General features: G+C 35.0%; 1 protein-coding gene and 1 long non-coding RNA gene across 2 annotated transcripts in view; one reads left to right on the plus strand and one right to left on the minus strand.

Moving 5' to 3' along the window:
* Positions 1–23,111, plus strand: part of LOC141381140 (uncharacterized) — a 686,936-nt gene that overhangs the window by 359,699 nt on the left and 304,126 nt on the right. The gene's annotated exons all lie outside the window — the stretch shown is intronic.
* The window catches only part of LOC564237 (uncharacterized), a 130,319-nt gene that overhangs the window by 93,231 nt on the left and 13,977 nt on the right, over positions 1–23,111 (minus strand). Inside the window, exons 12-18 of the mRNA XM_087243898.1 lie at positions 22,822–22,944; positions 22,626–22,674; positions 15,578–15,658; positions 13,773–13,871; positions 11,520–11,600; positions 9,289–9,384; positions 8,993–9,091 (exon numbers count right to left, since the gene is read on the minus strand). Of these exons, the coding sequence (XP_087100024.1) occupies positions 8,993–9,091; positions 9,289–9,384; positions 11,520–11,600; positions 13,773–13,871; positions 15,578–15,658; positions 22,626–22,674; positions 22,822–22,881 (565 nt within the window). The 5' untranslated portion in view covers positions 22,882–22,944. The remainder of the gene's footprint in view (positions 1–8,992; positions 9,092–9,288; positions 9,385–11,519; positions 11,601–13,772; positions 13,872–15,577; positions 15,659–22,625; positions 22,675–22,821; positions 22,945–23,111) is intronic.

The following is a 23,111-nucleotide window of genomic DNA, read 5'->3' on the forward strand; positions in this document are numbered from 1 at the left end:
TTACAGCAATCCCAACACACCAACAATATAAACGCTTAAAATCCACAAGCATGGTGACATTAGTGATGTTTTATTTATATTCACTAGTTTTAATAATATAAGTAACAGTATATTACCCAATGCTTTAATCTACATGGTAATGCCATAAATATATAGATAATGCTTTAAATATTCAGTCACATTCAATATGATGGAGTTATTCTTGCCATCATGAATAATACATGTACAGAGATGTTCAAACTTAAAGTCTGTGTGAAAGCAAAACTTACAATTTTTTTTTTTTTTGCTAGCGCACATTGCCATTGTTTAGATGAACAATTAATCCATGCAAGTTAACGCACTGGATTTTTTTGTTTGTTTTGTTAATCTTCAGTCAAAGACTGAGCATTTGCTTCTTATTATAATAACAATAATAATACGTTATATTTCTATAGTGCCTTTAAAGTAGCATCTCAAGGCACTTTACAGACTTCTTCTTCTTCTGACTTGCTTCTGAGTTTGGAGTGGGCGGTCCTTCTCTGATGATGTCAGTTTCATCAGTCTTCAGCCACAGTGTTCTTAACCTCACCCCTCTTACCATTAGCTTGCTATGAGGGAATGATGAGCAAAAAGGAAGCCCCGCCCCCTACTCAATATTCAGTTTCAGTTGGAAGCACTTCAACAGGGTTGGATCCCTGTGCATTCAGAGACAGGAGAAAAAATATATAAGCTTAATCATTAATTGACCAAGATTAGCAAATGTCAGGTCTGATCAGGGGGGTGATCGCAGATGAAAGTGAAGAGCGTGGGGGAACGTAATTTCAAATTGTAGAGGGTTGTGGTTTACGCAGGCCCTTGAAAATGTCTCTGGGGGCCCCTAAATGTATGGGCCCTAGGAATCATCCTAACTCCTCCTGAAGAAGATTTCTATTCTCTCAGTGTGAAGTATTTTCTAAGTGTAAAGCAGTTAATTTTCTCTTCACAAAATGTATGTAGTGTTTGCAGCAAACATGCCAGCCTGTGTTAAAAATACAGTGATATGTCTGTGTAAGATGAGTATGCCTACAGGAGCAACACTAGGAGAAGGCTGAGTGACTGATTGTGTAGAATAACTGAATATGTAAAGCACTGATCATATATGTTAAATACTTGTATGAAGCTATATGTGTCAGAAGTTAGAATGAGTAACATATTATCAAGTTATTATCCTATCATAACAATGTATGTAAACACTTAATCCTTTTGCATAAGTTGCATCTATGGAGAGAGAACTTTGGTGTCAAAACAGTTGCTGACACAGACCTGTAACATCTCTGCTGACATGAGCTAGTGGGCTGAGAGCCAAGAATAGCAGGACCCCTTAGACTAGAAACCTATTCAAAAATGGTCAAGAGTTAAAAAGAGACTTAGGGGTGTGTCAAATAATCCTGTATAAAAATTGTAACAAACACAGATACTTCAGAAGGTGCAGGAGAGACTTCAGAAGGTGTCCAGGAGAGACTTCAGAATGCTCTGGGGTCTGCTCTGCTCTTTCTCGGCTTTATTATGGAGAATAAAGTCTATTTCCTGATATTCAAAACCTCTGGTCTGATAATTTGTAATTGATTAGTCGTCAAAATTTACGACAAATGGCGCCCAACGTGGGGCTGGACAGAGACGAACAGGTGACACTGGACATGCTGGGGCTTGGAGGAAAAACACAAATATGTGGCCACGATAAAAAACGGTAAGCAATTTTCGCTTATACGTTTGTGTTTTTTCTACCAAGGACCTGCTTGTAACGGTAAAAAGTCACTTGAACTGTTTCTCCAGCTATTACGAACTACAAGTAAAACTAAAAAAGTAAAAGTAAAGATATAAAAGGAAAACAATGGGGTTTTGAATACCAGAAGAAAATAACAATTTGCATGCAAATGATCTGTGTTTTCCTAAGAGGGCCTTGACGGATAGGATAAACGTTAACTAGTAACTGTTACTCATGTTTGGGAAATTTTTAATATTATGAAGAATATGCATAGAGCATTTTTATGTTTTAAAAGGAAGTTCTTAAAGTGTGGTGACAGTTAAGAGATTAAAGCAGATTAATAAAGTAGAGAGAAGCGCGCAAAGACCTCGGAGTACCCGTTCTGTTTTAATAATGATAAATATTATTATGCAGGAGGCTGGGGGAAAAAAGGCAAAAATCCTGTGAAATGCTATTTTTACTGAAGGACAGTAAAGACGGGAGCAGAAGTAACAGGCACTCAAGAGGAGTGTAGTGAAGAATTCTGTGGTTACAGCTCTAAGGTTAGAGGCTGTTCGGACAGGTCACTCAAGAGGAGTGAGATGTATTTATGTAATTGTAAGTATTTGTGCATTTGTCTGTGTTGGACTGAAGATACTGGTATGCAGAAGCTACCACCTTTGATCTAGAGAGACTAGAATAGAGGTGAGGTTCAGGTTACACAGTGTAAGAGATGAGGTTAGGATGAGTGAGAAGTATGATTGTGTCTAGAAGTATGTTTGCAATAAGAGTGAGTTTAAAAGAATTATCGTTTTATATTATAATATAAAAGGAAGATTGCATATGTTGTGTGATTTAAGAACAATAAGATAGAGATTGTTGCAGTTTAGGCAAGAGATTGTGATACAGAGGAGGTTTAAGCCTCATAAAATTATTTGAGATCATATTGCATTTGAAAGACACAGACTGAAAAGAAGAATATATACTAGTTAAACATTTTTCTGAATAATCTCTGTGTGTTTGAAGTGTTTTTAAGTATGAACTAGGCAGAGAGGTGACTGAAATTCCTGACATGTCGACAGTCTGGAAGAAGGTCTGCTTCAGGAGTGGTAAGAATCTGTCTATTTTAAGAACAAAAGTTTCACAGGACAGATAGAAGCTAAAGAGTCAAGAAATATTATAAGGTATTAAAAAAAAAAATAGAAATATAAAGTAATGTAATAAGATAAATGAAATAAGAAAATATACATGATAGAATAAGATTTAATAAATAAAAAGTGTTAATAAAAATGCAACTTGAAGCTATACTAATAAATATTAAGAAATTCAAAAATTGCATAAAACTAACTACATATGGAGATAAATTGTTAAAGTGATCAGGAAATAAATTTACTAAATCAGTATGAATCAAAAAAGATAAGTTAATAATTAGAGTAAATAAAGAATTAGAAGAAAAAACTTTAATGAATATTGATTAATTGAAGAGTTAATGATCAAATGTTTAAGAAAAATAAGCTTAAAAAAATGAATTAGGAAAATCTAAGAGATAAAAATGCTAATTTTTGAAAAGGAAAAGAAGCATAGGAAAATGGAGAAAAAAGAAGTCCAAACATTGTTTAATAGAATAAAAGAGAAGATGTTTAAAAATATATATTATAAAGAAATATAAGATAAAAATTAGAAAAAACAGTAACATTTTAAAGACAATAAGATTTGGCTTTAAAAGATAAAATTATGTTTAAGTGCAATAAAAAATTGTTGTGGAGTAAGTTGACTGTTGTCATCTGTTTTAAAGTCAGCTACAGGCTGTCATCTGAGCCAACAGCTATTTGTAATAAAAGCAGTGAGTTAGATGTAAAGCATAGACACTGAGGAAAAATGAAAGAACATCATAGTGAGTTCAAAAATTATATAGTTAATATTTTATGTACTTAAAACTAATTGACAATTAAAAATTGCATTTCAGATTGGAAAAATGCTTAAAGTAAACAAACATGTAGAGTTAAAATAGTACTATGAACTTGAAGCTATTGCAGTAAGGATTTTTAACAGGTATATTAGACATTAGGCCACCATATAGTACTGTTGAATTAAAACAGGTATAGAAATGTTAGAGAAATTAAAATAATGTAAGATGTAATGTAACTAGTGAGGAAGCACTGGAATAAATTAATAAAAATAAGTGAAGCACAATCTGAAGTCAAAGAAATTAATTATAAGAACATTTAAGAAATAGAAAATTAAGCAAATTTACATATGATAAAAATGATTGAGAATTAGAGAAAATAAATTGTTAAACAGCAAAAAGAAAAATTAGATAAAAGGAGTCTTTATTTGATGAAGGAAAAAATGGGAAAAAAAAAGAGTCATGAGCTAAATTCTATATATATATTAATTAAGAGGACATAGGGATGAACTTTGGGGGACTGTAGTCTTGTACCTACCAGACATCTGAGTACACTGGCAAATGGAAAGGTGTTTGAAAAACACAATGAGCAAAATGGCTGTTGACACTTGTGACATGCTACAGCAGTGATGCAGGCACTGCATACCCAGGATTTACTGAGGACTGAAAAAGCTACATGTGCTCAGAGACATTCAAAAGAGACACTAACAAGAGACTGATGAACTGTTCAAAGAGAAAAAAAAACGCTCCACCAGAACTTTACATAAGCTGAATCAAAGAAAACAAGCCAGCCCAAAGAGAGAGGGGGAAACACAGTGCCCTGATATGAAGCAATTTCAGGACAATATAGAATAGACTGTTACACCAATCTGTGAACTAGTTGTCTCAGGTTGCGAGGGGGGATAGTCTGACAGTCCATCTCAAAGTAGCTCCTAAAGTCCAAATTAAGTTCAAGCATTACAGAAGGAAAATTAAGAACAAAAGTTTAGCTACCCATTCTTGTATCAAATCAGACTCCTGTCAATTTGAGAGAGAAATTATTATCATGCAAATTTTTAAGTAAGAAAAAGTGTTATAAGGAAATTCTACAGTGAAATTTTAAATGCGTAATGATATATTATGATGAATGTTAAATAATTTAGGTTTAAGTTTTAATAGGTTTAATCATAAAAGTCCTTAAACGTTGAAGGATAAATTACAATGCAGCAGATTGACTAAAGAAAAAGAGAAAAAGCGTTTGATAAGGCAATAGATAATTTGGAGAATGAATAAGATTGGAATAAAGTATTTAAGTTAAAATTAAGTAAAGAAAATATCTTACCGTAATCATGTTATGAATGGCCTAAATCAAGATTGAATATTGAAAACTGGAAAGAGATTCAAATTTAGAAAAATGATTAAAAAAAAAATGATACAGTTAAAGGGAAGATTGAAATAACAATTGAAATAAATTCATAAGAGATGGTAAGGTCAAAAAGTAATACTTCTAAATTACTATAAAACAAATTGAAAGAGAAAAGTGTTTAAGAAAAAGATATTGTTTCACATGAAAACATATGTGAAGAATAATTAGAAGAAAATAGTAAGGAATAATAGTTAAAACAGAGCAAAGAGAAATTTACAAAACATACAGTAAGTTTTAGTCAGCTGATAAAAAAAAGTGCATCAAAATTGTATAAACAACTAGTTTAATGGGAGTGCCTTAGGAAATAATTATGAGCCAAAAGAAAATAACTCAAAGACAAAAAAGGAATTAATATATAGATCAGAAAATAAATTAGTAAAAGAAAGAAGTGTCAAATTCCAACTAAATGATTGTCATTACAGGACTGAGATGCAGATAAAATCAGCCAGCACAGTGAGGGTTAAAATGGATTAGATGCAGATCTGTCCAGAAATAAAACCACTAAATGCTGAAATAGGTATAAAACTCTATTGAAAAGTGTAAAAATATAAGAGCACTAATAGAAACATCTATAATGTAATATGCAATCTGTCCTAGACACTTCTATTTAAATTTAAATTTAAAGTAGTAATAAATTATAAGTAACTAATAATATTTAATTGAAGTTAATTTGATAATTAAAATAAATGGTTAATCAAGACAGATAAAAGAGGCTTAATGTTGATAATATGATTTAAGAGCAATCAACAGAAGAAGATTTTCCAGCTGAAGTTCATATTGGATGTGAAGATATGCTCTTTTGGATGGTAAATATATTAAGTGCTTAGTTTCTATTGAGTTTATTTTAGGTAACTACCAGAGGAGGGTAGAAACTTGTTTGTACTTGTGTAGCTTGATGAATAGCAAACACTGTATACACCAGAATGCATAAAAGGTTAAAATTAGGGAAAATATCTTAGGATGAACACTGTCACAATAGGTGGATGATTGAATTATCTACAGCTTCACAGAGCTCTAGTTCAATTAAAAGACTTGACTGGAGACCATTGCTCCAAACAGTGAGATGATGACTGTTTTTGGTGTTGACTGGATAGAGAATTATTCTGTAAACAAGCACAGTTGAGAAACTATGATGAGTAGATGATTGGAGATGGTAGCAAAAGCAAATTATGAAGCTGGAACAGTTATTACATCTGTGACAAGATAAGTAGTTCCTAAATTTTGAAATGCCTTCAGAAATAAGTTCATAAAGGGTTTGCATTCATAAAGTATTCATGAAGTTAATAAGTGATCAATAAATAAAAACATCTAAAGGAGTATGAAAAATTATGAATAAAGCAAAAGAGAGAATAATTGTATTATGCTCAATTACCAGAAATGGCTGAAAGAGATGAAGATGATCCATCAAGACCAACGCTCAATGAAATATGTGAAAATAATAAACTTAATGGGATTAATGTGTTAACAAGTGCATTGGTGAGTGATGGCATGGAAACTGACAGAAACAGGCATCTAACACTGCAGCGCATGAACTGCTATTGGGTCGACCCATGAAAGAAACCTTGCAAGAAACAGCATGACCCTTGCAAGAAACCACATGAAACTGCATAAAACCTGGCATATAATCTCACCTATAACCTTGCATAAACCTCTTGGAATGGTTTGCAAAGATGTCTAATGCAGTAGGGACTTTAATGAAGAAACAATTAATTGCCATGTGCAAAGCGATATCTGTGCAGGAAACCAGAAAGGAGCCATGTGAGAGAGCAGTGATACAAGGTCCAATTGGTCTAGGTGATTGAGTCTATCTGTGGATGCTCTGGAGAGCTCAGGAGGAAAGGACCATATCTGGATGAGGGCAAATCCAACAGCTGCCAAAGTGGATGCCATTAATGGGGTACCAATGCCTCAAAGGAGCGAAAGGAAACAACTCCAGCAAGGAAAAGCTGACCGGAAACAGAGGAGCCTGAATATTCCACAGCTCTAAACTACTAAGTGCAACATGTGAAAGCAAGAGTTTATCAGAGCAAAGAAAAGAGTGATTCTGATAATTTGCCTGAGTACCACATACAGCAGTGCCACAAGTCAAGGGATGATGAATGCACAACTGCAGATTTCAGAACTCAGACTCTTAACCACACATCTCCATCAACATCTTTTCAAAGTTTAATGAAGATGCTGATAGCTTAGAAGAAGAGAAACAAGGATGAGCAAAGATCAAGATCAACATTTGATGCTTTTTACGTTTGCATATTGATTTTGTTTGCATATTGCTTTCATGGTACCTATATATAATATCACTTAAGTATATTCTACATGAGTGTGAAAACTAGCAGCTAGCACTGAACCAACTGAATACTTATGCTTAAAACTTTATTGTCTTTGATGTGTTAAGAGAAAAACAGAGTACAGTCTTTTACTTCCTTCAAATCAAGGGGGAAGACGTTTGGCTGGACTTCTGTCAAAGTACAGTGGCATAATCTGGTCAATTGATAACAGCTATGTGGCTAATATCAGTCACTAGATAGAGGTAATTAAGAGAACTGGATTATGAAATTGCACTTTGGGGTTAAAAGACAATAATATTAAGACTAAAGTCTTAAGAGGAGGGATTGAAGAAGATTTCTATTCTCTCAGTGTGAAGTATTTTCTAAGTGTAAAGCAGTTAATTTTCTCTTCACAAAATGTATGTAGTGTTTGCAGCAAACATGCCAGCCTGTGTTAAAAATACAGTGATATGTCTGTGTAAGATGAGTATGCCTACAGGAGCAACACTAGGAGAAGGCTGAGTGACTGATTGTGTAGAATAACTGAATATGTAAAGCACTGATCATATATGTTAAATACTTGTATGAAGCTATATGTGTCAGAAGTTAGAATGAGTAACATATTATCAAGTTATTATCCTATCATAACAATGTATGTAAACACTTAATCCTTTTGCATAAGTTGCATCTATGGAGAGAGAACTTTGGTGTCAAAACAGTTGCTGACACAGACCTGTAACATCTCTGCTGACATGAGCTAGTGGGCTGAGAGCCAAGAATAGCAGGACCCCTTAGACTAGAAACCTATTCAAAAATGGTCAAGAGTTAAAAAGAGACTTAGGGGTGTGTCAAATAATCCTGTATAAAAATTGTAACAAACACAGATACTTCAGAAGGTGCAGGAGAGACTTCAGAAGGTGTCCAGGAGAGACTTCAGAATGCTCTGGGGTCTGCTCTGCTCTTTCTCGGCTTTATTATGGAGAATAAAGTCTATTTCCTGATATTCAAAACCTCTGGTCTGATAATTTGTAATTGATTAGTCGTCAAAATTTACGACACTCCCCCCTAAAATCGCCCCTGGTTGTTTAATCAAACTACTTCAAGAGTTCACACCTGAATATGCTTGTCGTTAATAGCAGGTTTGGCGTGCTGAACCAGGAGAGAACCCTAAACTTGGGGATAATTGAGCCCAAGGCTCCCACCTGGTCAATTAGCATATAAAGGGGGTCGAGATTAGGTAGCTCCGGAAAAGGAAAAAAAAAAAGAGGAGATGGGGTGGAAGGGGGGATTCTTCCAAAAACAAAGATAGGACAGTAGGGTGAAATCTGTCTATTTAGAGTAAACTTGGATCAATCTGATTGGATTATTGCTGATTACGGATCAGAAGCCACCCGTGACCAATCATTTCACATGCTTCTCTTGAAATTAGTTTATAAAACTTAACTTAAAACAAGCTGAAACAGCACAATTCCTATTTTTTGGGGGGGTGAAACTTAATTGTTTTATATTTAATCAACTTTTATTTGTAAAAACAAGCGAGTTAACTTAATTCCTTCAGGCTGGAAGGAGTGTACAAATCCATGTCTTTAGAACCACAAAACTACTAAAATCATCAAGAATCAGTAACACACTTATCTGCCAAGATTTCATTCATTTAAACTCGAGACATAATGTAAATAATCATCTAAAAATTAGGTTCAATTTGTACTCACAGGGTTTAAATACCAGAAAAATCATCAGCAAAAAAGTGAAGATGAATTCAGAGGAAAAGACGACGACTCTCAGATCTCCAACTGCACCTTCACCATTAACTGAAGTGGAAAATGAACAATAGTATTTTATTAACAATACACACTTGTGTCTCAATATGAAAACCAGTAAGTGCAGCTGATTCAAAGGTGGTGGAGGACGACAAACAAGGGAATGGGTGAAAATCAAACTGAGAACAAAGAAAACTAACACGGAATTAAACACAAAACATATTGGAGACAGGATCATGTTCACTCGCCTGTTTTCAGTACGAGTTCAGTCATCAGAGTAACAGAGTTCAGCAAAACAACAACAACTGATCCAAACACATACACAGGAGCAGCAGGATGAAGATCTAGAAGAACAAAAGTAAGGGTAAAGTCCAAATCAGAAAGGTGCAGTAGAAAAATACATTTTCACTAAACATTTATTGATTTAGCAATGTTTTTTTCCACAACAACTTACAAGTAAGGATAAAAAATGCACTTCAAATCATCAGATATATAAATGATATGACAAAATTAGTTTGCAAAAAGTGTCGGTTTAGTAATTTTACAGTGTTCGTTTGTAAAATTACTATTATTTTTCTTTTTTTTTGGTGTTGTATATAGTAATATACGGTTTTATGCAAAAGTTTGTGCACCCCTCTGTGGCTGCATAGTTATGTGCTCTTTCTTGATCGCAGTGAAATGTCATTCAGTTTCTAGAGAAAGCTAGATGATGTCATGTTTTACACTAAAAAATATATGCAGGCGTGGCGGAGTGGCGTAACGATTAGCACAATCGCCCTTACAGCAAGAAGGTCGTTGGTTTGAACCTCGGCTGGGTCAGTTGGCATTTCTGTGTAGAGTTTGCATGTTTCCCCCATGTTGGCGTGGGTTTCCTCTGGGTGCTCCGGATTCCCCCACATAGCAAAGGTATAGGTGAGTTGGGAAAGCTAAATTGTCTGTAGTCTGTGTGTGAATGAGTGTATGGATGTTTCCCAGTGATGGGTTGCAGCTGGAAGGGCATCTGCTGCGTAAAACATTTGCTGGATAAGTTGGCTGTTCATTCCACTGTGGTGACCCCAGATTAATAAAAGGGCTAAGCCGAAAAGAAAAAGTATATGAACAAATGAATGAATGAATGAAATAGGTTACGCAACAGTTTGAGCACCCTCTCTTTTGTGTGGATTTCAAAGCCTGTAGTCACTTAATGCTGATTGATTACAACACAAAATTGATTTGAGTGACTCAGTGAACCTTAACAATTCTAACACAGATGCAACAATCATGAAAAAGGATATTTAAGATAGCTGACTGTTGTGCTTCTCCTCATTGTGAACCAGAAAGTAGCAACATGGGAACCTCAAAAGAACTTTCTAATGACTTAAAACTAGGATAATTCACCAACATGAATTAGGAGACGGATGTAAAAAGCTGTCACAAAGGTTAAAAGTCTCTATCTTCACAGTTAGAGATATAGTAAGAAAATGGAAGGCCACATGAACAGCTCTTGTAAAAGAAAGATTTGCTAGGCCTAGAAAAATATCTGGAAGGCAAAGGTGAAGAATGGTCAGAATGGTCACAGACAAACTACAGACCACCTCCAAAGAGCTCCAGCAACATCTTGATGCTGGAAATATCACTGTACATTGTTTCACAGTACCAGCACTCTCCTTACCAAGAACAGCTCAATTGAAGGGTAATTCAGAAAAAGCCTTGGTTTTATAAGTATGCAATCATGAAAATGATTATGGTGCCCAAACTGTTGCATAAAACTGTACCTGTACATAAACTTGTCAGTTTGCATAGTTTTATTCTCTATTTACTTTATTTTATCTGTGATTTGTCTTGTTACTGTATTGTTGCACTGTGGAAACATCTGTCACGAAAGCAAATTGCTGATATGTAAACCTACCTGGCAATAGAGCTCTTTCTGATTCTGATTTTACAAATGAACTACCTGACGGATGATATTTGAGCACAAACACAAATATACAGTATACCCTTTCCCACAACAGATCCATTTGATCATAAGCATGCAGGAGCAGAGCAGGATTTGATGAAATATCACAATGAGTTTTAAAGGGATAGTGCACTCAAAAATGTGTCATCATTTATGCATCACTGAATCATTTCAAACCTTTATTTATTCTGTTGAACACAAAAGAAGATATTTTGAAAAATGTTGGCAACCATTGACTTCCATAGTATTTGTTTTTGCTACAATGAAAGTCAATGGTTACAGGTTTTTAACTTTCTTCAAAATATCTTCTTTTATGTTCAACAGAACAAAGAAACTCTTAAATGTTTGGAACTACTTGAGGGAGAGTACATGTATATAGTGAGTAAATATAAATTTTGGGGTGAACTATCCCTTTAAAAAAAAAAAAGAGACTCAAATAAACTTGTTCCATAGGAGAAAAACTAAAAGGTTTGAAAAGGAAAAGAAAGTGCTGAGTAGAAAACATCATAGTAGAAAAATAAAAGCAGAAGATTAATACTGTACCACATTCAAATGAGATTGTGAAGTCCCTTGTGGCCCAGATTAACTGAAAATACATAATCATGCAGGCCCATCCAACACAATCTGAACACAAACAGATACAACATCACTCAACTTTTATAGATAAATACTGTACACATTTATTTTTGTAACTTTTCGCTTGAATGTAAAAGGTGCTCAGCATAATTGAGTACAGCCCATTTTAAAAATTAATAATTCATTTTCTCTATTTCTCAGTGAATATAAATCTATCTGTCATGTTTACCAGTGAACAAACCACCAGATGTCGCCGGTAAACACTCACTCATGAAACTGCAAATCTGCCAGTTAATGGACTTCAACTTCATACATGCTCTTCACCCACACACCTGCTTTCTCATTTAGCTTGATTTACATTCACACCTGAGAACTTTCAGAGACTGATTAACACACACTATTTAAGCCACTCATTCAACTCCTTCAGTTTGCAGAGTCTTGTTTATCTGTAAGGTGACATTACAACGCGTTATCCTGGTCTTGGTTTCCTGTGTTTTGATCTTTGCCTTGTTTACTTATTTAATGCTGTTTGCTGCCTGCCTCTGACCAACTGCCTGTTGTTTTGACCTTGACTCTGGATTGCCCTCATACATCTGTTTGCCGGTATTGACCACTGCTTGCCTGACAATTCTAATAAACCTGCACGTGGATCCAAACTTCTGTTGTTGGTGTCGTTACACTATCACACAAATCTATATTAACACTTCTCCCAATTCATTGGCATCAACGTCATCGCTTAATGCCTGCTTAACTGAAATTAAAGCTTGGATGCAATATAATCATCTTAAACTGAATAGTTCAAAGATTTTAGAGATTTTATTGGTTGGCACTCTTTCTAACATCAAGAGGTGAAGTGAATTTGAGTTAAGGTTGATGGGTCTGTCTTATCAACATCTCCAGAGGTGCATAATCTCGGTGTTCTCCTGGACTCTCAGCTTAGTCTGAAGCCTCATTTTAAGCATGTAACTGAAATGGCCTTTTATCATCTTTGAAATATAGGTCGCTTACATCCTTTCCTCTCGAGGCCTGATGCTGAAAGTCTCCATGCTTTTTATCGCGTAACGCTTGGATTTTTGCAATTCTCTGTTCGGAGGGTTAACAGCAAATTCTCTCAAGATATTACAATACATCCAAAATTCTGCTGCACGTGTGTTGACGCATACATGGTATTGGCCTCACATCACTCCTATACTCCAACAGCTTCTCTGGCTGCCCATCAAGTCTCGTATTGATTTTAAGACACTGATTTTAACATATAAAGCGGTTCATAGTTCTGCTCCAGCCAGGTTACATTTGTGACCTGATATCCATTTCCTCTACATCTCGCTGTCTATGCTCTGCCTCGGGTACTACGCTGTTTCAGCCTCACTGCAAACTTAGCACCATGGGAGGTAGGGCGTTCTCTTTCCGTGCCCTCAAACTGTGGAATGCTCCTCCCACTAACATTAGGAATGCTGGTTCACTGGACGGTTTTAAAAAGTTAATTAAAACACATCTTTTCAGGAATGTTTTTAATTTGTGAAATCTTTTTTTACTTTACTTGTGTGTGTGTGTGTGTGTGTGCGTGTGTGTGTGTGCGTGTGTGTGCGTGTGTGTGTGTGTGTGTGTGTGTGTGTGTGTGTGTGTGTGTGTGTGAGAGTTTTAATGTTCTTTGTTGTTTTTACTTTCTTGTAAACGCTTTGGGTTTTAGAAAAGTGCGTCATAAATAAAATATATTATTATTATTATTATTATTACTATTATTATTGTATAGACAATGTATTTTGGTGCATTTAAACAAAACGGATTTCTTAAACAGATATATTTTTTAAAAATAATATTTTAGGCACCAAACATATTGAGAAATTGACAGATAATACAATTAAATTCAAGCAAAATATTGTAAAAATAATACAAACTAATACAAAAGTATTAAATAATAGTATTAAAAAATAATACAAAAGTTCAAGTAAATTGTATTTAATATTTTTCTATAACATAAATTTGGGTGTACTATATTTTGGTTCGTTATCATTATCGCACCGTTAGTTAGATAAGCTCCAGATTTGGCTTCAGTATGGACTAATTAAATGTATATGCACAAATATAATATTGTAGAGCTTCTAATTAAAAATATGCATTTAAAAGAGAGATTTGTGAGGGGTGTACTTATATATGCTGAGCACTGTATATGTTATGAGATGTTTCATTGACTCATTTAATAAAATTGCGTTGTCATACCTTTTTCATTTTCCAGTGCTATTATGTAGAAGTGGACCATAATGGCATTAATAAATAATGTGAGAATAAACCACACTGATCTCCTGACCAAGGGCAAACCTAAAAAACAAGCTTAATATTATCAGCAGTCTTCCATATTTTGTGCTTCATGTTTTTTTTTTTTTCATTTATTTATGCTTTCGAATTGCATTATGGGACCTTGATCTTCCTTCCCACAACTTTTAACCTTAAAAAGTTCAAAAAGGGACATTTCGTCACCTTAGAATTAAAAGGTTCTCTCTGACATTTTTGTCAAAATTTAGTTATAAACATATTCTTATTAAATGACAACTTATTTACATTATGGCATGTTTTTTTTACAAGTTGTTTTTTATTTAAAATTAAAAAAATGTTACACACACATTGTTTATTATGGAATGCAAACATAAAGTTAAAATTTTAACATCAAAACCTGATAAAGCAAAAATCAACATCCCATAATGCAATTCACAACCAGAAATAAACAGAAAACACTTGTGAATCACAAAATATGGAAACTGTTAATTAACAGACATTTTTTTGTTGTCACCGTATAGTGCATATCTGGGTTTAAAATCAAATGTAAAATAATAATAATAATAATAACCAGTGTTAGGGAGGTTAATTTGGAAATGTAATAGATTACAGATTACAAATTACACTATTTAAAATAAAATTAGTAGTGTGCCTTTGCATTTTTTTAATAAAAGTAAAGTAACTGATTACATCTGGTTACTTTCTGATTACTTTTAAGTTTCTAATGGGTATTTTCAACTAAATCATGTTCAAGCATTTATACCAAGCAGGTGTGACCTTACAGTAGCTCTGTTTACTGTTAGACTCTTAACATCTTTCATCACTTGAATTAGGATTATCCTCTTAAAGCCCAATGTGTTTTTACATGCACTTTTTATTTCTCTTTGCTATTTGGGCTTTATGGAACCTAATTAAAATAGAAATCTAAGTATCATCTTTTGATATGATATACTTTCATAGAAAAATTATGTCCATATATGTGGACTCGTGGTCCGAATTTACATACAACACTTTTTCCCGTTTTTTTTTTTTATGCATATTTAACATAATTTTTTTTTAACTTGCTTTGACTATCAGAAAGTAAAAACAACATTATTTTCCCATTTTGGACAGGTAAAAATAGGGTTTGGAACGTTTCCTATGCAAAACAGTTGGGGATGACTGTATGTCTGTAACAAAATATAAAAAAATTCAAACTATATAACAATATATAAATAGATAGTATACATACATAAATAGTACGTACATAATGCATTTAAAATACTATAGTAATTTAAAGTAAAGGGAAATATTTAGGAATGAGCATTATATTGTATATATATTTACAACTCTTCATTAATAAATTCCACAACATAATGTAGTATCATTAGTGACTATCATGAACTAATAGTAATTAGCATAGTGTACTTTAGCCTTTACTACAGTAAACTGTATATATAGCAGATTTGTAATCATTAACACTTTCATAAATAACTGTAATTTAATTACACATTTTTTCTCAGTAACTGTAACAAATTAATTTTAATTTTATTTTGTAATTAAATTACATAACGCTGTTACATGTAACTAGTTACTCCCCAGCACTGATGATCAATGTACACTTCTACAAAAACTGATCTTAGATTATCATATGAAATAACCAAAGAACACTTTAACAACTGCATTCAAGTTCTTCATAACAAATGCAGAAACGTGAGCAATATGTTAATCATAATAATCATGATTTGTGTGCTGATAAATCAAACACTTACAGCCCATCTGTTCTCCGCATGTGAAATCCCAGTTGTATTTTTGCACTGTGAGGAAAACTGGTAAAACTACAACAACGAAGGCTGAAAATGAAAGTGATTATACAGAATCAGAGCTTTCTTGACAAACACAATTACAGGTTTATCTACAAATGAGTGTCATTTTTATAAATATACACAAACACATGCACACAGACCAAACAGCTTAAGCGAAGATGTGTGCCAGTCACTGATTCCAGCATAGGGGTTCTCAAATGTCTGCCACATTCTGATTATATATTAGGCACTGTGTTTGTCAAAGTCATCTGTGATAAATGTAGGGACTAATCTGACTCCCCTGACTGGCAGGTCATCCAGTGCCTGTAGTTAAACTGTCAAACTCACACTGGTTTATTACAAACCTTTTATCAATAACCTTTCCTGCAATTAACTGCAAGACCGAACATAGAAACATCTGATTGACAAGCAGCATCTACAGTACAGTACAGGCTCATTCTGAAAATGTAGTCCTATATACATTTCTGGAGAGCCCCAAATATGTCCCAGGAGCTACGTTTTTTTGCAGTTTTTGTTTTCATGAATCCACCAGAGGCTGCTGTTTATGCTTTTTGAAGTCTCAAATTTCTCTTGCGAGTGCCATTCATGCCTGCTGTTCTCATGTAAATCCACCAGAGGCCGCTGATGACTCCTGACTGACAGATCGACTGACCCACCCTCCTCCTTCCCTAAACCAAACTGATAGCTTTTTAAAAGCACCAATCGACCCACCCACACACTTCCCTAAACCAATCTGACAGTGTTTTTAAAAGCAATCCAGAAAAAGAAAAGCCCTCGCCCAGAGGTGGGACCAAGTCATTGTTTGGCAAGTCACAAGTAAGTCTCAATTCATTGCCCTCAAGTCCCGAGTCAAGTCCCGAGTCAAGACAGGCAAGTCCCGAGTCAAGTCCCGAGTCAAAGGCAACAAGTCTCAAGTCAAGTCCAAAGTCCTGCAGTTTGATTTTCGAGTCTTTTCGAGTCTTTTTAACAGAAAAATAAAATATATACAGATTAGGTATGGTTGTAAGATCTGTATTAATTAAACAAACCTTTTTTTATTAAAGAACATTGCTTAGATATATAAAAATACAAATGCAATTTTCTGACAAAGTACTGAACAGTGCTGCGTCTCGTCTCCACAGCATAATGCACAAGAACGAGTTCCACCAAAAAAAGACTCCATTTTGCCTCACATCACACAGAAATTGCAGGTCTCCTGCTGTCTAATTCATTAAGTTTAGTTGTGCTATGTTATGTCTTCGGTGATCAACTTGTGATTAACCAAAATTACATAACCTCAATGTGGTAGCAGTAGAGCAACTCCTGTATATGCTGCAAAGTTAAATTGAGTGAAATTGGAATTTTGTCAATTGAATCTCGTGTGTGCTGAAGAGATGGAGTTGCAAATCCGTCTAGCAGCAATGTAAAATGGTAGCACATATTGTTAATGAAGTAGGCTACTTCATACAAACAATAAAGTTGTTTTCTTCACATAACGTTGAAGAGCTTTGCTCTCTACCTTGTGTGATGCTCGTGCACGGATTTCCTCTGTTTGTGGACAAAACTGATTGCGAGTTCTCAAATTTTCTCTCGCTCTCAAATATGCACTGCTCACACACAAATTTTCTTGAGCGCTCTCAGAGATTATATGCAAACTCACAATTTGTGTCGTGTTCCCTCTTCCTTTCATGCTTTTTGATATGATTCATATTGCTGCACTGTTTAATAACAATACCCAAAATACTAAAATAGACTTATATATTAAATGTTTAATCTAATAAACCATAAAATTTTTGGTTGTTTTATATGATGAGATATTTTCAGTTTCAAACACTTAAAGACAGAGAATAGACCAGTGGTGCCCCCCTGAAAATTTGCTTAAGGGGGGCCAGAAGAGGCCAGCTACGTCAGTGGCACCAATCAATCCACAATAATTTAGTGGCCGCTATTTATTTATTGAAATATTGCATTGTATTGCATTTATGTAAGTAGATTTAAATAAATAATGTCAACAGCAAAATCATATCGGGTTGGCCACAGGGGTGGCTAGAGTTTACACAGGGGTAACACCCCTTGTAAAGGGGTTTACACCACTATAAGGCACCCCTGGAATAGATGTTGGATGTAAAGAATACATTTTATTTTAAAAGCATTTAAACAAAAACTAATGCAAGCGGAAATGTAACTGTGATAAAATAAGGAAACACTTGATAAGGTATTATAGCCTACTGTATTATTCACTCTTCAAATAAATCTCACTATCAATCTTATTTTATCATGGCAGCTAAAATAAAGTAAACTAGTGTCTGCTGGCTTCCACTTTGCTGATGAGATTGTGGAGGACAATTTCCATGTCATCCTCTTCATTTTGAGGAAAGCTGTGCCACAGGGCCCCTGAACACGCATATTGGCATGTACTGTGTTTTGAACAGTAGCCTACTACAGTAAAGAACTTCAATTGATCAGTTGTGGTAATACTATAGTTGCTATGGTAACACAAGTGTAATATAAACAAATTACCCAGTGCTGTATTATTTTACAATATAGGGTATTTTATACTACAAATCACTACACTTTACTGTAGTTAAAACTACACTTTGTATTATTTTATCTGTTCACTATTGGTAATACTACTGTATTATGAAGCATTCATTCACAAGTCGTAAATAATACTAGCCTAAAACATAAGTATAATACAAGTATACAACAAGTATAATACTCAAAAACACTAGAATTTATTAAAGAATTTACCTTAACCTTTTAGTTTTTTGTGTATTGTTAATAAATAGTAAAGCAAGAAAGAAACCATATCAACATTCTTGGAATAACCCTTCGCTAAGCCTCGCCCTCCTTAGTTACTGTTGCTACGCCTGTCAAGCTTTCATGCCTGGCACATCTATTACAGTGTGTATGCGCTGGTGTCAGACATTCCCAAGGATTTAATTAGTCACTTTTGGCAAACAGGTGAGATATCTGAGAAAGCCATACAAAAGAGGACTGCAGTATACATTACAGGGGTATATTCACAACATAATAGCAACTGATTAGAAAATAATTTTATCAAAATTGAAGCAAGGTTAGTCTAGCCACCTCATACGCTGAACATTCAACAGCATAGTTCATGCACAGCAGGAGAGGTGAAATTATAAAATAATCTAATAACCTAAGACACTGATGGATTTGTGCCGAATATTAGCATCATTGACCCATAACAGTGTACAGTACCTATTACTGTCAGCATGTTTGTGTGCTCTTTATCCAGTTTTTATTCAAATTTGCAGTTAAGTGGAAGAAAAAAATTGAAATGCACATTAAAGTATAAATAACAGAAGTGAACAAATTGATTTTTCCTACCAGCAAATATTAGTGTATGTATTTATATGCGTTACAATAGCGAGGGTTTAAACTAAGCAGTGCTCACAGGGTTCAACGCTAAGGATTTTTTCTACTGGCCCGATCGGGCCAGTGGTTCTGATTTTTACTTGCCCAGCCCAAATTTTCACTGGCCCCACCAAAAAAAAAAAAAGAAGTTAATCGCTATTTGAATGTACGTGTGTGTGTGTGTGTGTGTGTATATACACACACACACACACACACACACACACACAGTTGATTTCAGAATTATTAGTCCCCCTAAAGTATTAGCACCCCTGTTTATTTTTTTCCCCAATTTCTATTTAAACAGAGAACAGATTTCCTCAGCACATTTCTAAACATAATAGTTTTAATAACTCATCTCTAATAACTGATTTATTTTATCTTTGTCATGATGACTGTAAATAATATTTTACTAGATATTCTTCAAGACACTTCTATACAGCTTAAAGTGACATTTAAAGGCTTAACTAGGGTAATTAGGTTAACTAGGCAGGTTAGGGTAATTAGGCTAGTTATTGTATAACGATGGTTTGTTCTGTAGACAGTCTGAAAAACAATTAGCTTAAGAGGCTAATAAATTTTACCTTAAAATGGTTAAAAAAATGTTTTTATTCTAGCCAAAATAAAACAAATAAGATTTTGTTCAGAGGAAAAAATATTATCAGACAAAATATCAACATTTTTTTGCTTTGTTAAACATCATTTAGGAAATATTTTAAAAAGAAAAAACAAAAAACAAAAGGGGGCTAATAAATCTGTATATATATTTACGGTAATTTTTAAAATGTTTAAGGAAAACTATTCAGTTCATCAAGGCTATATTTATAAATGTAAAAAAGGTGTAATTGTTAAATATTTATTAAAATTTTAAATAACTGCTTTGTTATTGTATTTAGGTTCAAATAAAATAATTACTCCAGACATTATTGATTTTATAACTATTACCATTAATAAATATAATAATAATTAATATTAGTGATTTCTGAAGGATCATGTGACTGGAGTAATGAAGCTGAAATCTCATCTTTAAAATCACTGGAATAAATGAATAAATTAAATGATAAACTACTTTTGAACAGTTATTTTATAGTGCAACATTTCACAATTTGTATTTATGATGAAATAATTGCAGCCCTGGTGAGCAATAGAAGCTTGTTTTAACATATTTAATCACACTGACCCCAAACTTTTGTGTATTGTGTATAGAATATTTTATAAGTAAAAATGTGCACTTTAATTTTAACAACCCACAGACATCGTCACCAAATACAAATCGAGGTCAGACTTTCTCATACATACAGAGCCTCATTTCAATTGTCAGGTTTTGTAGAAATCGATCAATTGAATTAATCAATCTATTAAAGAAACGTTGACTATAATTCTGTATTTTAGGCTTAAATTATAGAGAGACATAGCAGATGAACCGAGACTGCATCAGATCAATGTAAATCTTTCTTTCGAGCTGTCAGTGCGGAAATGAACAAAACAACAGGCCTAATACAACATAGGCCTATTATACGATTAAAATATGGAAAAATTAACAGATAGTAATTTCGGTCAATTTTCCTGACGGATAAACCGAGATCAGGCTGGACAAACAGCTCTCGGTAATATTTCAGCATGCTTTCACTTTCGCATTTACCGGTAAGAATGACATCTCGCCCTGCTCATCATTCCCTCTTCATATAGCCGTATATATGGCTATTACACGATCATGATACACTGTGATATAGCCTGGGTCGTTAGTTCGTTGCATTGTTTTGTTTTCTCGCTACAATCGATACGCTCAATAGGACAGAGACCGCGTCTCATTCAGGCGATCTTGGACTGATTGATTTGGCGCGGAAGCGAGCGCAACTGCTGGATATATGCTAAAAAAACGTGCTAACGAGTGAAACGAGACAGATTCCGAAACACACGTCTATGTGTGAAAGCACCGTAAGATTGTATTTGCACACAATTGACAGACAGTCGCAGCACGCAGCTCTGGCTCGATCTGGCAGGCAAAAAGGCAGCAGCTGGCCCGATCGAGCCAGTAACATTTTGTACACTGGCCCGAGTGTCTCGCACGCTGGCCCCGGGCCATCGGGCAGTCCTTATTGTCGAGCCCTGGCTCATAATATCTAGTGGAAAAAAAGAAAAAGACCGCTGGGAAGCATAACCTGCTTTGTTTTTTTTTTTTTTAAGAAACACAGTTTAGATCTGTTTAGGATAAGAGGAGTGTGAGTTATTGCCACCTATCATTGAATGTGAATATCGAAAACAAAACCAACTTAGCTTAACTCCTTTTGCCGCCCCTCACACAGCTTGATCCACGCTGGCATTTCTCCTCTTGGGCTTTGGTTTTGAAAAGGGAAAAAATCCCACCACCCAGTCCAAACTTTTAGGATAGCGGGTGTCAGATTTTCACAATCCAATTGCGCAACGATTTGGCTTGTTTCCCTCGCTCGAAAGCTTGACAGAGCCTCTGCCCGTAGCTACGATTGGTAAGCCGCGATTGGTGGGTGGCGGTTTTTGGGCGTGGCTTAGCGAAGGGTCAGTTTAAAAGGAGGATCCCGTGAGAGCAAAAGCACTAAAGGTATGAGACGCCATCGTAAACAAAAGTCAAGCGAACGCAAAGAGACTGAATGCACGAGAGAGAGAGAGAGAGAGAAAGAGAGAGAGAGAGAGAGAGAGAGGTGTATGTTGTATGTGAGAGAGAGAGAGAGAGAGAGAGAGACAGAGAGAGAGAGAGAGAGAGAGAGAGAGAGAGAGAGAGAGAGCGAGTATTGGCACGCGAGTATTGGCTCGATCTCAAGTTCAAATTCTCTCTGCGTTCGCTTGACTTTTGTCCACTCCGGCGCCTCATAGTAGTCACGTTGGATACTGTCGAATCAAAACAATCTACCGTGCTTCGATTGGACGTCATGCCGAAAGCGCGCATGCTCACACACACGCGCGCGCATGCTGTCACACACACGCGCGCATGCTGTCACACACACGCACACATAAACGGAGAGAGAGAGAGCGGTCCATGTCAACATACTTTTTTATCGTTGGGCTTTTCATGGGAAGCAGCAAGTCTTTACAAGTCAATAGGGGCAAGTCCTAGTCAAAGTCCAAGTCATTTATGTTCAAGTCCAAGTCGAGTTGCAAGTCTTTTTATATTTTGTCAAGTCGAGTCTAAAGTCATCAAATTCATGACTCGAGTCTGACTCGAGTCCAAGTCACATGACTCGAGTCCACACCTCTGCCCTCGCCTGATTTTACCACATTCTCACCCTGTTTTTTATTTGTTTATTGAATTTTTTGGCTTTTGTTTTGGTCTCACCTTCTTTCTGGAACCGTCCTTCACCAGACTCAAACCCCATCATCGCAGTCAACTCCACTATACGTCTCAAGTCTGCTGACGTACGTGGCAAGCCAATGGACAAACTTGTATCAGCGGAAAAGCCGTCCATACAAAGGTAAATTGTCAGCTGGTAGGTGCGAAAAGGAACGGCATCATACCGCCTTGTACATTCGTTTTAAAGATGAAATGCAGCCATACGTAGCTCTGGCTACATAATTCAAGCTCTTCAGAAATGTATACTGGGGTACATTTTCACAATGAGCCTGTGTTAAATTTTTCACCATTTTTTAAGTAAAGCATACTCACTGTATTTTGTGTTTCGCTTGTATGGTGGCTCTGAACTGTTAAAACACCTCTAAAAAAACAGATTAAATTTTTTTTGTTTATAATGGATGTTAGGTCGAATTTATTTTTTAACATGTGAAAATTATGGACAAAAAATTCTAATTCAGTGTGCAATAAACTTTACTCATAAATAAATCCATCCATAAGGTATATCTACCTGCTCTTGCAGATCCAAAGGCGAAGAACAGGAGGATGAACTGTAGTGAAGGCAGAACATCAAAGCTGATACGAGCCAGAACACTGAATATTGTCTTGATCCTCTGGCTTAATTTCTCAATGACTCTCACCATCATTGTACAAAAAGAGGAAAATACAAATCTAAATATTGATATTAAAAACATTTATATCTTGATAAACTTTAAAAACAGAGCTAAACTAAATTCATTCATTTGGTATTTTAATTTGAATTCACACAATTGTTCAATATTGGAAATGTTAAGCACCACT

Source organism: Danio rerio, chromosome 3 (genome assembly GCF_052040795.2).
Source record: "Danio rerio strain M-AB ecotype USA chromosome 3, GRCz13ab, whole genome shotgun sequence".
Taxonomy (NCBI): Eukaryota; Metazoa; Chordata; class Actinopteri; order Cypriniformes; family Danionidae; genus Danio; species Danio rerio.